Below are 22662 nucleotides of genomic sequence, written 5' to 3' on the forward strand. Positions count from 1 at the left end.
AGTTTAAAATCTCTGAAAATTGTTTAATCAAATAGAATTAAAAAGATTGATTGATTGGTAATTGATAAATCAGTCCTTGAGGACGATACTTGGTTTTTACCATTTTATTACGAATTGCGGCTGTGTGCACTTGCATAACAAAATTATCGCAACAAGTTTTTGGCGCCGTTGCCGGGGACTGAAAATAATTATCAATATCAATAAAATTAATTTTTATTCTAATTTGATTTTAATTTCTCTTGTTTCTAATCTGTTTAGTTGCTTAATTTGTCTATCTCAGGTGAATTTTGGTATATGCGTGGCAGAAGATGAAAAGACACACTTGTTCCTCTGAATCCTGAGATTGAAAAGTCTTGCAAGCAAATCAGAAAGGACAAGAGGGAGGCCCAGAAATATTTGAAGATGGCACAGAATGAAGGGGATGGCAGGAATGTTCTAATTCCTGGAATTGTACAAAGGGGTCAAGCTCAGAAAAATGCTGAGAGGAGCCTGAGGGATTATGTACTGCCCACTCTGACGGGAGTACAAAATAGTATACGCCCACCAGCTGTAGAGGCCAACAACTTTGAAATCAAGCCCGCTATTCAACAAATGGTGCAGTCCTTTGTACAATTCAATGGGTTGCCTTCTGAAGATCCTCACACCCATTTGTCCAATTTTCTGGAGTTGTGTGGAACCTTCGATATAATGGGGTGAGTGATGATGCAATTAAGCTGAGGCTTTTCCCATTCTCTCTGAGGGACAGAGCTAAGAGTTGGTTGAACTCACTGCAGCCAAATTCTATTGTCACCTGGCAAGATCTAGCTCAGAAATTTTTGTCTAAATTCTTCCCTCCGTCCAAAGCTGCTAAATTGAGGGGAGAGATCAATAACTTTTGCCAGAATGACAGAGAGTCATTGTATGAAGCTTGGGAATGGTTTAAGGAACTCCTGAGAAGATGTCCTCATCATGGCATTGAACAGTGGATGCTAGTACAGAATTTCTACAATGGTTTATGTCCTACAACCAAAACCATTATTGATGCTGCAGCGGGTGGCACTTTTATGAGCAAGAGCGCAACTGGTGCTTATGAGCTGTTGGAGGACATGGCTACAAACAACCATCAGTGGTCTGAGGAATGATCATCAGGAGTCAAAAAGGCAGCTGGGGTGCATGAGCTGGATGCAATCACTGCTCTGACCGCGCAAGTAACCTCTCTGACAAAGCAGTTACAACAAAGCAGTGTATCTGCTAATGCGGTTCAGATGGCAGTGAAGTGTGAAATGTGTGGTGGTGCTCACTCTGTCGATTAGTGCCCTATCTGTATGAATAATAACACCCCAATTGATCATGCTCAAGTTCAAGCAGTGGGAAACTTTCAAAGGCCACTCAATAACCCATTCTCCAATACTTACAATCCTGGGTGGAGAAATCATCCCAATTTTTCGTGGAAGAATAATCAAGTCCAACAACCTCAGTTTCAGGGCCAACCTCAGCCACCTATGCATCAAGCTTCGTCATCACAACAACCTAGGCCTCAATAATCAATGCCTCAACCTGAGAGGCATAATGAACTGCAAGCTGCCTTGTTGACTCTTACTAATACTCAGACTCAATTTATGACTGAGACCAGATCCTCTATTCGAAACCTTGAGACACAAGTTGGGCAGTTGGCCAATATGCTCAATAACAGACCTCAGGGAAATTTGCCCAGTAATACTGAAGTCAACCCCAAGGAGCAAGTTCAGGCAATTACTCTGAGGAGTGGGAAGCAAACTGAGCAGCCTAGACCTCCACAAGCAGTGGTTCAGAATAAAGAGATGAGTGAACAGTCTGATTCAGAAAGGGTTACTGAAGACCATCAGCAGTCAGAACAGAGTCCGCCAGTTGTTATTGAGCAGCCAGTTCGAGTTCCATACCCTCAGAGGCTTAGAAAGACTACACTTGATAAACAGTTTTATAAGTTTTTAGAGGTGTTTAAAAAGCTGCACATAAACATTCCTTTTGCTGAGGCCTTGGAGAAAATGCCCAGCTATGTTAAATTCATGAAGGAGATTCTGTCAAAGAAAAGGAGGATGGAGGACTATGAGACTGTAGCACTCACTGAAGAGTGTAGTGCGATTTTACAAAGGAAGTTACCCCAAAAGCTGAGAGATCCGGGGAGCTTCACCATACCTTGCACCATTGGCAAGTTTGAATGCAATCACGCCTTATGTGATCTGGGGGCAAGTATTAATCTGATGCCCTTATCTGTGTTTAAAAGACTTGGTTTGGGGGAGGCAAAACCAACAACTGTCACTTTACAGCTCGCAGACCGATCGTTAACACATCCACGAGGTATTATTGAGGATGTTCTTGTGAAGGTGGATAAGTTCATATTTCCAGCTGACTTTATTGTTCTGGACATGGAGGAGGATACAGATGTACCAATCATTCTCGGTAGGCCATTTCTAGCCACAGGCCAAGCTCTTATTGATGTTCACAAAGGAGAGCTTAAGCTTAGAGTTCAAGGAGATGAGGTGGTCTTTAATGTCTTCAAATCTTTGAAGTGTCTGGTGGCTAGTGACAGTTGCTTTAGTGTGGATGTGATAGAAAAGGCAGTCTCCAAGAGAAGGATGAGCAGTGATGCCTTAGAGGCAGTATTATTGGGTGATGAGGGCGATGATGATGATGATGCTGAGATCAGAGAATGTTCAAACTGGATAAACTCTTTCTTACCATATTGGAAGAAGTTTCAAGAATTAGCAGATGCGACTGATAAACCGCTAACCTCCATTCAGCAGCCACCGCCGTTGGAATTAAAGATCCTCCCAGATCACTTGCAATATGCTTATTTGGGAGAGAATGAAACTTTACCTGTCATTGTGTCAGCTGACCTGTCAAAGATAGAATTGGAGAAACTGTTGAGGGTTCTAAGGGAGCATAAATTGGCCATTGGGTGGACCTTGTCAGATATTAGAGGAATAAGCCCATCGACAGTGATGCATAAAATTTTATTGGAGGAGAATAGAAATCCATCCATAGAGGCCCAGCAGAGACTCAATCCAGCCATGAAGAAAGTAGTACTGGAGCAAATTCTTACATGGTTGGATGTTGGGGTGATCTACCCAATTTCTGATAGCGCATGGGTGAGCCCTGTGCAAGTGGTACCTAAGAAGGGTGAAATGACTGTGGTGAAAAATGAGAACAATGAACTCATTCCAACAAGAACTGTAACGGGGTGGCGGATTTGTATAGACTACCGCAAGCTCAATAAGGCAACAAGGAAGGATCATTTTCCTTTGCCTTTCCTTGATCAGATGCTTGACAGATTGGCAGGCCATAGCTACTACTGTTTCTTGGATGGGTATTCTAGGTATCATCAGATCGCTATTGCATCAGAGGATCAAGAGAAAACAACCTTTACATGTCCTTATGGCACATTTGCTTTCAGGAGAATGCCATTTGGACTATGCAATGCCCCTGCAACATTTCAACGGTGCATGATGGCCATATTTTCAGACATGGTAGACCGGTGTATTGAGATATTCATGGATGATTTCTCTGTTTTTGGCTCATCATTCGACCTCTGTTTGGGTAACTTGGAGAACGTGCTGCGTCGTTGTGAGAAGGCAAATCTGGTGCTGAATTGGGAGAAATGTCATTTTATGGTGAAAGAGGGGATTGTTCTTGGCCATAAAATTTCAAGTGAGGGAATTGAGGTAGATAAAGCAAAAATTTCTACCATTGAAAAGCTGCCTCCACCAGTTTCAGTCAAAGGAGTTAGAAGTTTTCTTGGTCACGCTGGGTTCTATCAAAGATTCATAAAAGATTTCTCTAAGGTGTCCAAGCCTCTCTCAAATCTGCTTATGAACAGAGTTGTCTTTGATTTTAATGATGAATGTTTGAGGGCTTTCAAATTCTTGAAAGAAAAGCTTATTTCTGCTCCAATTGTGATAGCTCCGAATTGGGAGTAGCCTTTTGAGTTGATGTGTGATGCCAGTGACTACGCAGTGGGGGCAGTTTTGGGACAGTGGATTGACAAGGTATTCAGGTCTATCTATTATGCTAGTCGGACTCTAAATGATGCTCAGCTGAATTATGCTACTACAGAAAAAGAACTGCTAGCTATTGTGTTTGCTTGTGATAAATTTAGACCGTATCTGATTGGTAACAAAGTGATTGTCTACACTGATCACTCTGCCATTAAATAATTGATGTCAAAGAAAGATGCCAAGCCCCGCCTGATTAGATGGATTCTTTTGCTTCAAGAATTTGACATAGAGATTCGTGACAAGAAGGGCAGCGAGAATGTGGTAGCTAATCATCTCTCTAGACTTGAGGTGGAGGAGACTGAAAATAGGAAAGCAATGCAAATCAATGATAACTTTCCTGATGAGCAGTTGTTTGGGGTAAGTGAGACTTTAGCTGTCCCTTGGTTTGCAGACATAGTGAACTTCTTGGTTGCCAAGATTGTGCCTCCTGAAATGTCAAAGCAGCAATTAAAGAAATTATTTTCTGAGGTGAAACACTACTATTGGGAGGAACCGATTCTTTATAGGCACTGTGTTGATCAGATTATCAGAAGGTGTGTTCCTGAAGAAGAGATGCAGTCTATTCTTAATCACTGTCACACTCAACAATGTGGAGGGCACTTTGGAGCATCAAGAACAGCAGCCAAGGTATTACAAAGTGGTTTCTATTGGCCTTCATTATTCAAGGATGCCAATGTTTTTGTCAAAGCCTGTGATAGGTGTCAGCGAACTGGTAATATCTCGAGGAGAAATGAAATGCCTTTACAAGGGATTCTTGAGGTGGAACTGTTTGATGTATGGGGCATCGATTTTATGGGGCCTTTTCCACCATCCTACAACAATGAATATATTCTATTGGCAGCGGATTATGTATCCAAATGGGTGGAGGCTGCAGCAACTAGAGCCAATGACGGTAAAACTGTGCTTAATTTTCTGCATAAACATATTTTTACTAGATTTGGTACTCCCCGAGCTCTGATTAGTGATGAAGGGAAATACTTTGTAAATAAACAACTTGATGCATTGCTAGCTCGTTATGGAGTATATCATCAAAAAGCTTTGCCTTACCATCCTCAATCAAATGGGCAAGCTGAAGTTTCAAACAGAGAAATCAAGAGCATCCTTGAGAAGACCGTTGACAGTTCGAGGAAAAATTGGTCGAAGAAGTTAGATGATGCGATTTGGGCTTACAAAACTGCATTCAAAACACCAATAGGTATGTCTCCTTATAGGTTGGTGTTTGGTAAAGCGTGTCATCTATCAGTTGAGTTGGAGCACAGGGCATTCTGGGCCATGAAAAAATTAAATTTGATTGGAGTGCAGCCAGTGAACGAAGGTCGTTGCAACTGAATGAACTTGATGAGTTCAGAAATGAGGCTTAGGAAAATGCCAAGATTTATAAAGAGAGAACAAAGGCTTGGCATGACAAGAATTTATTCAGGAAGGAGTTCCAACCAGGGCAGCAGGTACTTCTTTTTAATTCAAGGCTGAGACTTTTTCCTAGGAAATTGAAGTCAAGATGGTCAGGACCATTCACTATTGTTCAGGTCTTTCCATATGGTTCTATAGAAGTTTGGGGAAAATCAGGTGATTCTTTTAAAGTCAATGGCCAGAGATTGAAACCCTACTTGGGTGGTACTTTTGATCAAGCAAAGTCTATCCTCCTTCTTAAGCCTCTTTGAAGAGGGATCCAGCGTCCGGCTAAATGACGTTAAAGACAGCGCTTTGAGGAGGCAATTCTCAGTTGTAAATTCATTTTTTTTTTTTGGTTTTGAACAATGAAGGGATTTTGTTTTTAGTTGTTATTTTTATTTTCATGTATTGTTTGAACCGTGAAAATCGTGAAAAAAAAATATATATATGAAAAATATAAAAATGTGGTGATTTCAGGTGCCATAGCGCTACAGCGCTATACTTGCAGCGCTATGGCGCTCTTCTCAGAGAAGAAAAGGAAATTCGGGGGTCAGTAAGCGCTACAACGCTGTTATACTAGCGCTACAGCGCTGGTTCCAGAGGCCAGAGTCCCAATCTGTGCATTAGTGCTACAGCGCTATTCCTTTAGCGCTGTAGCGCTCTGTTCAGTTTTTTTTTTAAATGAGAGGGGTTTCGTTTATTTCCCCCTCATTCCTTCTTTTTCTTTTTTTTCTTCTTCATTTGGTCTCTCCCCCATCTCTCTCCCAGATCGTGTTCCCCCATCTCCTTCATAGCTCCATAGTTTCCTCCTTTCAACCTCTCCCCAGAAATTTCATCACACCTTTTCTCTCTCTCATTTATTTCTTCTTCTATTTCTCTCATTTCTTTGATTTCTTCTCCAACCCAATCAAATTTCCCCAATCATTTGAAACCCTAAAAACTCACTGATTTAATTTCTTGATGGAGATGGAAATTCTCAAGGGGCTGTCCTAATTCAAGCATAAAGGAGTCCATTGCAAGGTTGGGTAAGTGGTTCCTCATCCTTTTCCCCTCAGATTTTTTGTGGTATTTGGGATTGGCTTGTTTTGATTGATTGAAGAGGGTGGATCCTTTCTGTGGCTTGGGTTTGGGGATTTTAGTTGATTTGCTTGAAAGATTGAATATTGTAACTGTTAAGGAAGAGGAAAAGGGTCCATTGGTAGGGGAGGTGCTGTAAAAATTTTATCTTGTGGGTTTGGTGATAATATAGATAATGGCCCCCAAGAGTAGAGCGGGTAGAAATAAGGATAAGGGAAAGGGGCAAGCATCTGCGTCTCAACCAAGGGAGGACAGTACTGAGCATGAGTATGATGAGACTCGGTTTATCAATTTCAAGGCTCAAGAGCGATATGAGAAATTTGTCAGAAAGCCTTTGATTCCTGAGCGTGAAGTGGAATTTCAGTCTGAACCTTTTGCTCATCCAATTTTTGAACAGGTTCGGGCGAATCTCATGAATAGGAAATGGGGTGATTTTGTAACTAGATTGGCACAGGCTAATGTATCATTGGTGTATGAGTTTTATGAGAACTTAAGAGACAAACACAATGACACAGTCTTTGTTCGAGGTAAATGTGTGCCTTTCACTGCTGAAGCGATTAATAAGGTGTTCAAAGCCCCGCATATAAAACAGGAGGAGGAGGAATATGCCCAGTTCTTGCATGCATCTATAGATTTTGCGGCTATGGCTGATAAACTGTGCTTTGAAGGCGCTCCTTGGAATTTATCTGGACGTCTCCCTAAAAGTATAGCATCGTGCCAGCTTAACATTGAGGCGAGATTTTGGGCATTCTTTGTGTGTGCTCGATTTATGCCGGTTAGTCATGTGTCTGATATGACTAAAGATCGAGCCCTATTGATGTACGCATTGATGCAGGGCATGAGTGTTAATCCGGGTATTTGGATCAAGGACAACATTAATTTCATTGAAAAAGGGCACACTACTGGAGGTTTAGCCCATGGATCCGTCATCACAATGTTGTGTTGTAAGGCTGGTGTCCCGGAATTTGTTACTAATATTTATCATTCGCTGCAGCAACCGTTGTCCATCAATTTGATGAATGACTATCCTGAGCCTGCTCTTTATGTGCTGCAAGCAAGAAAAAAGGGAAAGCGCCGTGTGGAAGCTGATGTGGAGGAAGAGGCTGAACCATTTTTGTTGGGTGGCAGTAGCAATTCCAGCTTGCAGCAAGTTAATGACAAGTTGGATTATCTAATCCAAAAAAATCAATATGTGGTTCAGCAGCAACATATGGTGAATCAGTATTTGGGCCAGCGATATGATTATGAAGTGAGTCATGTGGCTCAATTAAACAATTTGGTGAGCCGCTGGTCGCTAGATGATTCGAATCGCACTTATTTTGCTCCACCACCGCCCTATCCACCGTACTCTCCATTTTACCCGCCTCCACCCCCGCCTTTTGCTGGTTTTCCTGCACCTCAACCTCTGCAATCTCAGCCTTTCGAAGATCCTTCGTTCCAACCACCACCGCCGCCATACTGATGTGGCTGGTCAGGTAAGTTCTCTTCCTCTGTTCTTTTCTTTATCACATTAGGGACAATGTGCGTCTTTAGTTTGGGGGGGGGGGGGGGGGGAGCTTATTCTATTTTATTTTTATTTTTTTGCGTTGTTTAGTTTAGCTCTTAGTCTTTTGTGTTATTTTCTGTGGTTGTTTAGTGTAACTGTTAAGCCATCATTCTTGTATGTTGTTGCTTTGTCTTTGCTCATGAAAAGGAAATTGAATTCAACTGTGTGCTTGGTTCAATTGTTTTAGAGTTTAATTTAAAGGTTTTGTGGGAAATTTTTAATATGTTTTGAAAATGAAACATTTTTTATTTTATTATATGTGTTTTACTAAGGTTGGTGGTATGATAATTTGAATTTGATAGAACTTGCATTATTTGGCCTTTGAGGCGGAATCCTTGATGACATGTGTTTTGAAAAGTGATTTAGGCAATTTTATTGGATCGATTGTGCTTTTCAAGCCAACCTTGATTTAACTTTCCCTAGATACCCTCTTTGAGCCTAAAAGTTCACCTGTTATTGTTAAACACTTGTTTTGAGCTTAACCGAATACCTTATTATCTTTCCATTCCTAGATTTGTACCATGAGCTTATAAAATCTAATAGGGGATTGATTTATAATGGGTGTTACTCTTGTGCATTGGTGTTGGCAATAGAAATAATTCAAGAAAAGATTGAGAAATAATAATAAAAAAAATAAAAAATAAAAGATTTGAGAGAAACTACTTTTCTTTTGTTGTCCCCATTAAAATGCATAGTTTGGGGGAAAGGTAGTATATATGTTCTTCTAAAAAAAAACTCTCTGGTGTTTATATTTCTCAATCTTTGGAAATAAAGAGGATCTTTGGGTTGTGTTAAATTGTGTTGTGAATATCAAAATTGGGTGTAAAGTTTATATGCTTATGGTAACGATTGAGCCTAAATGACAATTTCATCTACCCTTGCCTAAGCCTAACGCTATAACCCGTGAAAGCCCTTTTGATTTCAAAACACGTGTCATTGACATTAGTGGAGAAGGTTAAGTAATGCAAGCATATTGAAAAATTGGTTTGTGGAATTGTCTGGATTGAGTTGAGCATGTATGATAGAGTCCAAGTGTTGCAGTCATTTTCATGATATATTATTGATTTCCCTAATTGAACTTTACAAATTGGACTTTAAGGCAATTGAGCTGAAATTCTGGTTATTATTATCGCAATTGAGATTTCACGAGTTTTGGCAAAGCTGTGAAGATGGCAATGATGGTTTAGCTTGTTCGTTTTGTGTTTGTTTCGTTTTGTTAGTTTAACTTGGTATTTACTCGAGGGCGAGTAAAGATTTAGTTTGGGGGAGTTTGATAAACGAGTTTTAGGCTCGTTTATGGTCCTAGTTTTTAGGCTATTTTTCATTAGTTAGGATTATTTTATTTCATAATTATGCTCGTTTGTTCTTGTTTCAGGGTGATTAATGTTAAAGTGATACAATTGATGAAAATGAGCGAAAGTGGAACAAAATCGGGACGGATTTGTGAATTTTCTTGGTTCTGTAAGTAGCGCTACAGCGCCACTAAAGGAGCGCCGTAGCGCTAGGAAGAAGTTCTGAAGAATCTCGGCTCTGACTTTAGCACTACAGCGCTTGGACGCAGTTTTCAGGAATTTGGTTCCTGACTTTAGCGCTACAGCGCTGGTGCCCAGTTTTTCCCCCAATTCGTTTCTGACTTTAGCGCTACAGCGCTACAAGGGTAGCGCTACAGCGCTGGTTTCGCGATTTTTGACATATCTGATTACTTTTGATGGGCAATTGAGTCTTTTCCAGAGAGAATTTTTAGTAGGGATTTTTGGGAAACATATATGCGGCTGAGACAGGGCAAAAAGGGAGAACGACGGCTGGAGTAAGAATACCATCTTGGAGGATTGATTGCTGGTTTTTTTTTTATCTTTTTCTTTAAATTTTCATGTTTGTAATTGAACTATCATATGGCTAGAATGAATATCATAGGCTAAATTCTTTTTTAGGGCTTTTATGTGAATCTTTTGGAAACCCTCGTTATGGTTTAATGCAAAATTGATGTTCTTCTTCATCTCTTTCAATTCCTTATAATCTATGTTATTTGTGCGATTATTGATTGATCACCTCTAATTGCTATTTTATGAATCAAATTGAAATCTGAAAAGTAAAATTTGATATGCTTTGATTGTTTGGATGAAAATTTAATTTAGAACGAAAGTATCTAGATTATTTGCATATTTTTCTGAGTTGCGTGGCTAATGCCTTCTACATGATTCAACTTACCATAGAAATATAGGAAGTTGTCATTTAGATTGAATTTCATAAATCATGACCAGATTATGAATTGTCTTTGCAACTTATTCTTGAATAAGGAGAACGGGATATAAATTCTTCCATTAGGAAATAAGAGGGTGGAAAATAGAGGAACATAATTGTCCTAATTTTATTTTCTCTGTTAATTCGTTTAATTCTTCAATGTGCTTCGTTAGTATTTTTCCTAGTTTAAAATCTCGGAAAATTGTTTAATCAAATAGAATTAAAAAGATTGATTGATTGGTAATTGATAAATCAGTCCTTGAGGACGATACTTGGTTTTTACCATTTTATTACGAATTGCGACTGTGTGCACTTGCATAGAAAAATTATCGCAATAAGTTTTTGGCGCCATTGCCGGGGAGTGTACATGTTCGGTCAATCTCCAAAACCAATAAACCTTGGCTCGCTCTGATACCAAGTTGTAACGCCCTACTTCCTTAGATTTGTTACTAAGTGAGTTTTAAACGTGCATTTAACTCGCTAATCGAGGTTTTAGGTCAAAAGTGTAATTAAATCATAAACAGTGAAATAAACTTTGAAAATAATACAATTTACTATAAATCATTGAGTGTTTGACACTTGGGATCCCAAGATACTGTTTAGAAATATTTACAACATATAATTACAAATCAAGTCGACTAGATGAAAAAATCTAGGTTTTAATACAACCATCTCCCAAAAACCACTGGCTGTGGCAGCCAGGCAGGCCAAACATGTACGCGTCGCTTCACGCTCTCCGTACTCATGGTTGGTTGACTTTCCCCTTGCCCTTACCTGCACCACAGAGCACCTGTGAGCCGAAGCCCAGCAAGAAAACCCTTACAAACAGATAACATATACATAACAAACACTTAGCATATAATCAGGCCACCAATAAGCTAAACACATACGGCCATGCCGTCCCAGGCGCTTTACCAGGCCTTGGATTCGCGATCCATACCGTGAGGATATCCTAGGTATCCTTTAGGATCTAACCTAGCAACTCGTACTCAGCGTGCTAAACGCTGCTTCCGGCCCTAGCCCCTTGCTGCACTCGGCCTTGCACTCCACGTGCCTATCGCCATTCCTAGCCCATTGTCGTTCTCGGCCTCTGTCGTTATCGGTCTTCACCATGCACGGCTCATGCCGTTCAATCAACACATTCACATATGATAAAGCTAATCAACAAGCTAAGCATACATAAACTCAATCAAAGGGTCAAACCTCACAACACAATCATACAGGGTCGAGCCCTACAACTCATGCTCTATGGGAAATAGTAGTTTTCTTACCTGTGTTTCGAGCTCCTTAAGCACTGAACCCTCGAGCACGGTCCTTTAATCCGAGCCTCTCCGAGAACCTAGTCACAACACACAAATTGCATCCCCATTACTAACCAATTCAAAAGCATCTCTCAGAACCAAACCCGAGCCCTCGAGACCTCTCGGAACCCCACACAAAGTGGCGGAAGTGTCCCTCGAGCCCCTTGGGAAAAAGCCTAAAAACCACAATTTTTCCCTGCCTAGAAATGGCCTAGCGCCGCGGCGCCACTCAATGAGGGCCGCGGCTCCCAAAATGACCCTCGTCCCCTGCTTCAGCCTAGCACCGCGGCGCCCCTTTGCAACCTAGATTTTTGGGTTTTTCCCCAACATTTTCCCGAGCCAAAACACTCCCAAATCAATACCAAGGCATACCTAAGTCTCAAATTCAATCCAAAACCCCATATAAACTATCTAATAACTCAGAAACATCAACAACAAGCCTAAACACACAATAAAATCCCCAATTCACAAATTTGTTTAAAACTTTATAAAACTTAAACCAATAAACCAGAAACTTAAACCATAGCAGCTAATACATATCAGAGATGCATAAAACCCTTACCTCAAGTAGAAATTCACCCCTAAGCCTTCTCCAAATCCAACTCCAAGCAAATCCCTCATATTCCCAAACTGAACCTAGGAAAGCTTCATCCCCAAGAATCCACCAAACAGCCACACATATCAGCTCTTAACCTTAATATTTCTCTGCAGAATTCAATCAAGATACTGAATAAAACTTACCTTTGAGCCTGGGTCTATCTCCCAATTCCCATCCTTGAATCCCTTGAACTCTAGCCTAGAATCCTTCAAAACCAGTCACCTTAGAGAGGGAGAAAGAGAGCATCGATAGAGAGAGGCAGAGAGATTAGGTTCCCCTTTTTGTTCTTCTGTCTTCTTTTGCTAGCTGATTCTAGAGTCCCAGCCCCCAAATTGAGCTTATCCATCTGCCTAAAATTACCTCAATACCCTTTAAGCTAACTTAAGTTCTCAAACCTTTCCAAGGGCAATTTTGTCTTTTAACACACCCCGCTAAATCCTCAAGTGTACCTAAAAATCCCCATTTAATCCCGACATGTCTAAACTATTGCTCTTGCTAATCGCTATTCAATAATTCCCGATCACCTAATAATATTCCCAAAATACCCCTTGGCTCCTCCCAAGCTGAGTATTTGACCTCGTTGTGACTTTCTAGTTAAACGACTCCCTAGGACCGTCTCGGAACGTGCATCACAAATATATCACCGTTATATCAACAACATCTCATATATTTCATTTATGCCCTCAACAGGCTAAAATTACCAATTTTCCCCTAACAACCAAATGGGCCCCACATGCATATTTATTTCACCTAAACATGCATTCTAACCACATATTCATTAAATTCACATAAATTAATACAGTATAATAATTATTGCCCTCCAGGCACACTAATCAAGGCTCCAAGCCTTATTAGAAAATTTGGGTCGTTACCGTCTGCCTCTACAAAATTCTGAGTTTGATAGTAGTCTTTATGTTATGAAATATATAGAAGGACTAGGAGATGGGAATGATACGGTATATGAGGTACGAGGGTACATTATTTTGATTTAAATCAACTTATTAGTGAAATTATAATTTTTAACACTTGTATTTAATGTTTACTTGTATGCAGTTTGATACCATGGCGGAGCGATACTGTTTCAGCAATGAGATTGTTCTCCACGAGCTGAATCAAATATGGAGCAAGTGCTTAGGGAGAGTGAGGACCACTTTGAGTTTGAATTTGGGCTAGCTAGTGGAGACACTGTTATTTATTTGGAAGAGGAAACTGGTCCACCATCTAATGTCTAGGCAGTCCGAGCAAAGACATACCCGACGTGCGTTTTTCGACAAAGAAAGCAAAACGGGCAAACATGATACCTGCTGTGTCGTCTAGGACTCGAAGTGCTTCTAAGAATTTTGTTTCACGAAAACTTTATGTTTAGAAAACAAGTTACACTACTGCTTTTGGTACTATATTCATTTTCTGGGTGGATTGGTATGATACTCCTGACTAGTTTTGGACTTGTGGCATTTATGACCATTAAGAATGCCAAAACAATAGTAGCATGTTATTAAACCTCTCTGCTTTGGACTTCTTTCCATGTGTACGGATGTTTAACTAGATATGAAACTAATCAATCTGATGTAGTTCTGTATTGTTTTATCTTGTTTTTTTTTTCATAATGGGTCATGGTGTGGATGGATTTCATTGCTATAAAGACATGGTGTGGATGATATTAGCTTATGGTTTGGATTAATTTATTTGGTTGCAATCAAGGTGCATCCGAGCGAGTCCAGTTTGGCACTCCTAACTCAAACCCCTGTCTTAGTGAATCGAAATGAGTTCAGATCTTGGGTAATCACCCCAACGAGTCCCTTGGTCACCTATGATGAGTTGCGTGGTAATCGGTGCATCCGAAAGAGCGCAGAGACTGTGTTAGTCACACTGATGTGTGAGTGCATCCGAGCGAGTCCAGCTTGGCACTCCTGACCCGAACCCCTGTCTCGGTGAATCGAAACGAGTCCAGATCTTGGGTAATCACCCCAACAATTCCCTCGGTCACCCGTAATGAGTTGCGTGGCAGTCGGTGCATCCGAAAGAGTGTCGAGACGATGTTAGTCACACTAATGCGTGACTCGGTGTATCCGAGCAAGTCCAGCTTGGCACTCCTGACTCAAACCCCTGTCTTGGTGAATCAAAACGAGTCCAGACCTTGGGTAATCACCCCAACGAGTCCCTCGGTCACCCGTGATGAGTTGCGTGGCAGTCGTTGCATCCGAAAGAGCACTAAGACGATCTTAGTCACACTAATGCGTGACTCAGTGCATCCGAGCGAGTCTAGCTTGGCACTCCTGACTCGAACCCCTGTCTCGGTGAATCGAAATGAGTCCAGATCTTGGTTAATCACCCCAACGAGTCCCTCGGTCACCCGTGATGAGTTGCGTGGCCGTCAGTGCATCCGAAAGAGTGCCGAGACGATGTTAGTCACACTAATGAGTGACTCGGTGCATCCGAGCGAGTCCTGCTTGGCACTCCTGAATCGAGCCCCTATCTCAGTGAGTCGTAACAAGTCCAGATCTTGGGTAATCATCCTAACGAGTCCCTCAATCACCCGTAATGAGTTGCGTGGTAGTCGGTGCATCCGAAAGAGCGCCGAGACGATGTTAGTCACACTAATGCATGAGACAATCCGAGCGAGTCCAGCTCGGCACTCCTGACCTGAACCCCTGTATCAGTGAATCAAAATGAGTCCAAATCTTGGGTAATCACCCCAATGAGTTCCTCGGTCACCCGTGATGAGTTGTGTGGCATTCAGTGCATCTAAAAGAGCACCGAGATGATGTTAGTCACACTAATGCGTGACTCGGTGCATTCGAGTGAGTCCACCTTGGCACTCCTGACTCGAACCCCTATCTCGGTGAATTGAAACAACTCCAGATCTTCGGTAATCACCCCAACGAGTCCCTCGGTCACCCGCCGAGATGGTCTTAGTCACACTAATGCGTGACTCGGTACAAATCCTATAGATCAATTGACAATCTTCTAATGGTTTTCATGGATAAGTATAAGAATATTTTGTATTTCTATTATTTAATCTATCTAATTATTTTGTATTATATATTGAGTGCATGCATTCAACTATAAGTAGATGTACATAATAACTTACTAATTAAACATGCAATAGAATTTTTGAAAATTTTTGTACATAATGGTCCTTCCTGTAAGCATAAGACAAGAATTTTTTTTAAATCATATATGTTGAATATAATATTCTTTACAGTAGTTATCTACTTTATAAATTTACTTTTAACACGTTATCCCATTTTGTTTCCTTTTTTCATGCATGCTTCGTGCAGTGCAAGGGTTTCCTCTTTTATGATTATACCATATTTAATTTCAGCTGGATAAAAAATAAAACACTTCAGACTGAGACTAAAATAAATACTTAGTCTTACCTATGTTGAACATAAAAGACAACATGATAGCAGAATGGAGTACGCATTTTTAAAGGTAAATAGAGTAAACCTTTCTCTGAACTCAGAGCAATAAACTCAAATACATTCCATTAACCCATGTTTATTAAATGAAACTTATCTTTCTATTCAATCAAACATGGCTTTACCTGATACATTACTAAAATAAAAATACATTATAAAAAATCTAGTGGTGATATAAAATGGACCAACAAGTGATTATTGCAGCTCTACCATAATATAAAACTAGGCAGATTTCACTCTTGTTGTAAAGTATCCCCGAACCGTGTGGTAATTCACTACAGATGTCGTCTGAAGACTTCATGACCCCCACCCGAACTGTGACGATGAACAACTCATCTGGGTCGAAAAGTGTTCGTCGTTCAACTCCTGCTTCAGTCCGTAGTAAGCGTCTTCGTTCGGCTGGTACAAGTGGATGTACAAATTGCGTCATTCAAGAGTCACTCTGAGCTTGAGACCGACGTCTCCGTGGTGTTGGTGGTTCGCATGAAAAGAAGGGACATCTTGCGTCTCTGGAGCTAGCTGGCATGTTGTACACCATAGTGGAGGCTGCACAAGCTTGTATCGAGAAACTGAGGGAAGTTGAAGAGCACACTGAGAGGGCTGCTGACTTAGGCGACTTGGACCTTGACGATCCAGATGTCGTTCAAATTGACTGAGATATGATGAAAACTTTCCTCCTTTGTACTACTTCTAATTATTAGCATTAGAATAAAGATTCATAGACTCATTTCATATGGTGTATAAAGCCATTATTGGTGATCCATGCATATCATGCATTTGGAAATACCTTGGCATTAGGATAACTAATTTGGTATCATTAGATGTCCTTTTTTATCTGTTACCACGTATGGTTTAAAATGATGAGGAGGAAATGATCTTGATTGTAACTTTTTATGAGTATTAAATGTATTAAAGTTCCTTTATATTTCTCTACAAGTAACTTTTGTTCATTTTTTTAAAAGTGTTCTTGAGTTTTTTAAACAAGTTTTTAGGAAGAGACATGATAAGTAGTCAATAAATAATATTAAAGATTTAGTCAGGAGTCATCCAAAACATCACCATAAACGGCAAAATACAATAAAACATAAATAAGAACTCAAATCCATACTAATAAGAACTCTTCATGGGCAACTTTCCAGTTGGTGAACACACCAGATCTTGGCCCTTTGAATAAGACATAGAACATGGTCACTCCCTCCATATGTAAATAAGAATCTTATACTAGAGCAAATAACCAATCCTAGAGATTTTCTCAAATTTAAATACTCTAGGAATGGCACAAACGAATCATGGGATTATGTACTTATATTCAAATGGTAGAAATGGTTACTGTTATCCCCATTTCCTGCCTTGGGCCCGGGACGGTGGTCCAGGCCCGCTAACTGGGCAATTGGGGTTGGGCCCAGCCCAAGCCCATTTGGCAGGGAAAGATCGACATCGACGGCCCAAGTGTAGGTCCAGACCCGGACGATGTCCAGGATGGATGATCCGGAACGATCATCCGGGAGGCATACAACTGTTTGGGGTTACAATCAAAATGTATGCAAACGGTCCCGAAGCCTGGTAAACAATCCAGGCTCTATGTAGACTATCCGGGCCTACGGTAAATGAAGAGGGACAGAGGTAAACGAACCCGGGTCAAGTCCTCAGGGTTGGCAGGATAAAGCACCCGTGACCCTGACTCCGCCCCATGATGCATGGGAGTTGTCCCCACTTTTCACCTGCGGAAAAGGCCACCTCAGGATTGCACTCCGCTGGTTCAGACCTGTGCCGCCACTACACTGACTAATCTTGTCCCCTGAATCTGCCTCGTAACTCGAAATGCCTAGACCAAAAGCCCCATTTTTTCGGGAGATAGATAGGCCTTGGGTTGCCCTAGTGGGCTCTAATCATTCTTTGTCTTTTATATTTTTATCCTTTGTATTGGGCTTCTGATAGAGAAGCCAGTGGTATTTATATCCTTGTTAGGCTCGGGTCAGCCCGACCCAAGCCCAGTGCTCCTGTGAGCCTATAAATACAGGTGATAGAGCACTGGAGAAGGGACCTCAGTTTGGCTGATATACAGTTACTCTGCCAAAATGTAGATAAAAACTCCATTATTATAGACTTTCCAAGCTCTAATACAACTGTCTCGTGGACTAAGGCTCATTAACGCCTCAACCACGTAAAAATCTTGTTTATATCTTCTAAATCCCATATCATTAATCTCGCTTACTTTTTATTAATATAGTTTCCGAAAATCTCAGTAAACAGTTACTATATATATATTTTAAGATAAACGTTGGAAATTGAATTGGAAATAAAATAATCGATTGAAGTATTTTTTTAATGTTAGTCAAATATTACAATTGACCTTTTGATTTTCTACTTATTACAAAACATGGAGTCGTGAGCCATGGACTGGGTAAGCTTTATAACATAGAAAAATGTTTTTACTTATTCAAGAAACTTGTTGACTTTTCTCTTTAAGAATTGTCACATATACTTTATGTGTGTATCCATTTAGGTGATTGGTCTCAGGTGCACTTTCAAGCATTAAATGATGATTTCATATATAAAGGGAATTCTATCACATACTATTAAATAGGGTTAGGGAAGCAAACTGCAGGAAAATATTAGTGTAGTTACACCATGATTCAACTACCAAATTTAATGTATTATATGGTTATTAGTTATTGTATTAAAGATATGCATTTAATTGCATAACCTGACCTTCCCCGCACAAGTCAATTTATAAGGTGGTAGCTACGATGCATGAGTTTAGCACAAGTCCACCAAAACACTTTCATTACAAAAAAAAAAAAAAAAATTAATAAAATTGGAAGACATATTTCCAACTCTCTTTGATGATGATGCTCTACAGTTACGTATCTATCAAATAGATATGGTAATGCACGTATGTTAAGCAAAGTTAGGATCTCAAGGTCTGTTTAATATCTACTAATTTTTATTCACCCTAATACATTCTTTATTTTCAATTAAATTGTTGAGCAATCTATCTATATATCTTTCCTAATGCAATGTTTGGTTTAATAAAACAGCCATCTTACATGATAAATAGTCAAGCTAGAGCACCACTACAAGTAACACTACATCAGCTACGAAGGTATGTATCATGCATTTATTTTTTAAATACACGAATTTTTTAACTGGAAATGTATTCTTACTTGTGAATCATGCATGTGGATACATTCTTATTTATTTTAATCTAAGTCTTAATTAACGAAAAATAATATGTACATGTTAGTAAAGATATTAGTGCTCCATAAACGTTTATATATGTTGGTGGTATAATGATGATATTATCCGTAGTTAAATCTATGTAGTCATACATGTGGCTTTATGAAATCACAATATTTTTAAGTTATACATATGTAATACATGTAGTCTAGTCATAATTACTGATTTTTTAATTTTTTTAAATAAAGAATATACAATCAGAAAAATCTCATTTCTATAATTTTTTAGTTCTCTTTTTTGGATAATGTTTAAAGATTTGATAAAATTCCACATTATTACTTACACAAAACCCTTGTCAAAAAATATAATTTTTTATAATAATACCAAGGCCTGAAAGTACATTTGAATATCATTTTTTGCCAACTAGTCATGGCCTAGCAAATATGGGTATTACTAAAAGTACAACACACATACTGTGGGCCCATTTTCATTTAAAGATGTAGCCCAATCACAATAGCATGTCAAAATGCCCAATAATAAATGGGCTTATTCCAAAATCCATATATAATTTAAACTGAACAAATATAACATGGTAAATTTAAGAAATTTTACAATTTCTTTACAGATGGTAGACATTGATACAAGTTCAAATCCTTAGTGGGCTTCGATAATACATGAGTTAAATATAACTAAAACAGTTAACGAACTAGAAAAAATGGACATTGTTGGTAAGTATCTAGATTCAGTTGATAAGTGGGAGTCGTTCTACGAAATATATGCAAAGTGGATGGGGTTTGGCAAAAGGTCGGATGACGAGAAGAGAAGAAATGGGGTAGTATCAATGAGAAGGTGGGTTTGTACAAGAGAAGGTTATAGACGGAGCGAATATGTGAATATGCCCAATCGCAAAAAATGATCAAGGCCAATCACAAGATCTGGATGTCAGGCAGCTCTCAAAGTGGTTCATATGAAAGATAACGACTTATGGTTGGCCAAAGAATTTAGCCACGAACATAATCATGAAATGGTATCGGTCCCTGAGTTGCAATTCCTCAAGAATAATCGTGTGGTGTTCGACGATTTGCTTGCACAAGTTCGTTCAATGAAATCAGTCGGGATGAAAACTTCTCAGATTATGACCCATATTGCTATGCAGTCGGGAGGTTATGAGAGAATGCCATGTCAAGTCAGAGATGTGTACAATAGAATCGCAGGAGCAATTAGGGAAGAAAAACTGGAAACTGATGCGGAAGGTGCATTAGGATTCTTGGATTGTCTTTCTGCGCGAGATCCAAATTTTTTTCTGTACCACCAAGTTGACACAGAAAACAGACTCGCCAACGTATTCTGGGCCGATGGGACTGCAAGAATTGACTACTGGGCATTCGGGGATGTGATAACATTTGACACAACGTACTTGACCAACACGTACAATAAGACATTGTGCATTTTGATGGGTGTCAACCACCATTTATCCACTTGTGTTTTTGGGTTTGCGTTGCAAGTAAATGAAAAAAATGGAGACTTACTCATGGATGCTAATAGCATTCTTAGAATGTCACCATAAAAAAAAACCTTTAGTCGTGGTCACAAACGGGGATAATGCAATGCGTGAGGTAATAAAAGAAATACTTCCAGAATCCACACATCGATTATGTGCTTGGCATCTAAGCACAAATGCATCTAGGGCTGCTAATGATCTTGGATTCACAAAAGCATTCAATAATTTGATGTACTCATACTACAACGAGGAGGTGTTTGAGAACAAATGGAAAGAGTTGATGGAGACATATCAAATGGAAGACAACGAATGGTGCCAACTCCAATACAGAAGAAAGAGAATGTGGGCAGAAACCTACCTCCATGGGCAGTTTGTTGCTGGAATGAGAACAACACAGCTCTGCGAGTTAATGAATTTCTGCCTTAAAAAATTCCTTTTGAAGAGATACACCCTACGTGAGTTCGTTACGGCCATTGACATCGCAGTGACAAAAATACGGCACATCGAAAGAGAAAATGACTTTACAACGAAGCACATGCTCCCCAATCTTTTATCCTCAGATGCTCTAAGTATTTATTATGATCAGTGTGCAAAATTCTACACCCGAGAAATGTACTACAAAGTGGAGTCGGAAATCAAAAGAGAAAATGCGTATTTCATCAACAACTATGAAGATCATGAAAATCACACTATCTTCAATGTTGGAAATTATCGAGACGGTCAAACAAGATATAAGGTCACTCGTACTCTTGGAACAAACCATTTCGAATGCAGTTGCTTATTCTACGATACTAATGGTTGCCCATGTAGACATATTTGGGCAATGATGAAGTCCTATTGCGTAAGAATAATCCCAAATTCACTGCTCCTCAAACGGTGGAGCTTGCATGCAAAATCCCATCCGGAAAACATGGAGATAAGCCAACCTATTCAAGAAGAGTCTGTGCATTGCGAAATGTCAAGATTCGATGCACTTAATTCAGATGCTACCATGATGAACTTCTACGCGTCTAAGTCACCACAATATTATAACACAGCAAAGGAGGAAATTGCTCGTCTCACTGCCATTTTCAAGGAAGGTATGGACATCCAAGGAGTATCACAGGGCGCATCCACGAGGAGATCGTACCGAGAAAATCCTAACATAATGCAAGACCCAGTTAGAGTCAAGACAAAAGGTCAGGGAAATCCAGGGCAGCGAAGGGACAACGGGCATGAGATTTCAACAGACAGATCAGGTTTCAGACAAAGGGCATGTGGAGCATGTGGTGCCCTTGGTCACAACAGTCGAACATGTCCCAATCGTGGCCGCACAACTGGAATAGGAAGAGGGGCAAGCACAAGTAGTGTTAGTATCGATCGGTACACAGAATCGGGGAATGAAAACGCGGGAGGTGAAAGTGACATGCCTTATTCAACGCAGGAGTCTTTTGGGAATAATTATGATAATCATGTGTAATGCGCAACCTACAGGACACAATGTTATTGTGTACAGGATATTATTTATAAGATCACTATCTCTTAATAGATCACTATCCTGAGTAACAAAGTGGGATATTAGGGGATGTTAGTACAATTAGTGGAACTATGCATAGTCAAATGCTCTAAATATCATAACTAGTAACCTAATTAGTGGATTGTTACCAAGTTAGTTCTCAATTTATGATTTATTAGCTCAGAGGTTGCAAATTGTGAGTATAAATGATGTATTTCTCTTCATTATAAGGGATGTTGAGTGAGTAAATGAGATATTGGAGATATAAGTAACACTAGACACGGTCAAAATCTTTCAAATATCACACCTAGTAACCTAATTAGTGAATGGTTACCAAATTAACTATCTAATTGTGAGACATTTGCTTGGAAGTTGCAATTTGTAAGTAAAAATGACGTGGTTTCCATGTTAGTAGGGCTCTCGAGTAATTAAATGGGATATTAGTACTTTTAGTGATACCAGACATATACAAATTGTTTCAAATGTCATACCTAGTAACCTTATTAGTGAATGGTTACTAAATTAATTCTCAAATTATGGTAGATTAGCTCAAAGGTTGCAAATTGTAGTACAAATGATGTGGTTCACTGCATTAGTAGGGTTGTTGGGCAAGTAAATGGGGTATTAAGGATGTTAGTACCATAAGTAACACTAAACACTATCAAAATATTCCATATATCAAACCTAGTAACATAATTACTAAAAGGTTACCAAATTAGTTCTCAATTTATGAGAGATTAGCATCCGAGCGGGTCCAGCGCCTGACTCTTGGCTCGAACACGTGACTCGGTGAATCGAAACGAGTCCAACTCTTGTGTAATCACCCTAACGAGTGCCTTGGTCACCCGTAATGATTTGCATGGAAGCCAGTGCACCTAAAAGAGCGCTGAAAGGGT

At 39.7% G+C, this 22662-nt stretch overlaps 2 protein-coding genes and 1 non-coding gene across 3 annotated transcripts; 2 read left to right on the forward strand and 1 right to left on the reverse strand.

Annotated features, from left to right (window-relative positions):
* Nucleotides 1–848: 848 nt before the first annotated feature.
* On the reverse strand, nucleotides 849–955 carry LOC133820738 (small nucleolar RNA R71). Its single transcript, XR_009887139.1, has one exon. It is a non-coding gene; the product is annotated as a small nucleolar RNA R71 (small nucleolar RNA).
* An 18839-nt stretch (nucleotides 956–19794) lies between these two features.
* On the forward strand, nucleotides 19795–20337 carry LOC133813942 (protein FAR1-RELATED SEQUENCE 5-like). Its single transcript, XM_062246969.1, has one exon. The coding sequence runs from the start codon at nucleotides 19795–19797 to the stop codon at nucleotides 20335–20337; it is 543 nt and encodes a 180-aa protein (XP_062102953.1).
* Nucleotides 20338–20377: 40 nt separating this feature from the next.
* LOC133813943 (protein FAR-RED IMPAIRED RESPONSE 1-like) lies at nucleotides 20378–21730 on the forward strand. The gene has a single exon (XM_062246970.1). The coding sequence runs from the start codon at nucleotides 20378–20380 to the stop codon at nucleotides 21728–21730; it is 1353 nt and encodes a 450-aa protein (XP_062102954.1).
* Nucleotides 21731–22662: the final 932 nt, after the last annotated feature.

Source organism: Humulus lupulus, chromosome 2 (genome assembly GCF_963169125.1).
Source record: "Humulus lupulus chromosome 2, drHumLupu1.1, whole genome shotgun sequence".
In the NCBI taxonomy this organism is placed as follows: domain Eukaryota; kingdom Viridiplantae; phylum Streptophyta; class Magnoliopsida; order Rosales; family Cannabaceae; genus Humulus; species Humulus lupulus.

Coding starts and splice junctions, on each gene's coding strand:
- LOC133813942 (XM_062246969.1), top strand. CDS start 19,795: ATGGTATCGGTCCCTGAGTTGCAATTCCTCAAGAATAATCGTGTGGTG.
- LOC133813943 (XM_062246970.1), top strand. CDS start 20,378: ATGCGTGAGGTAATAAAAGAAATACTTCCAGAATCCACACATCGATTA.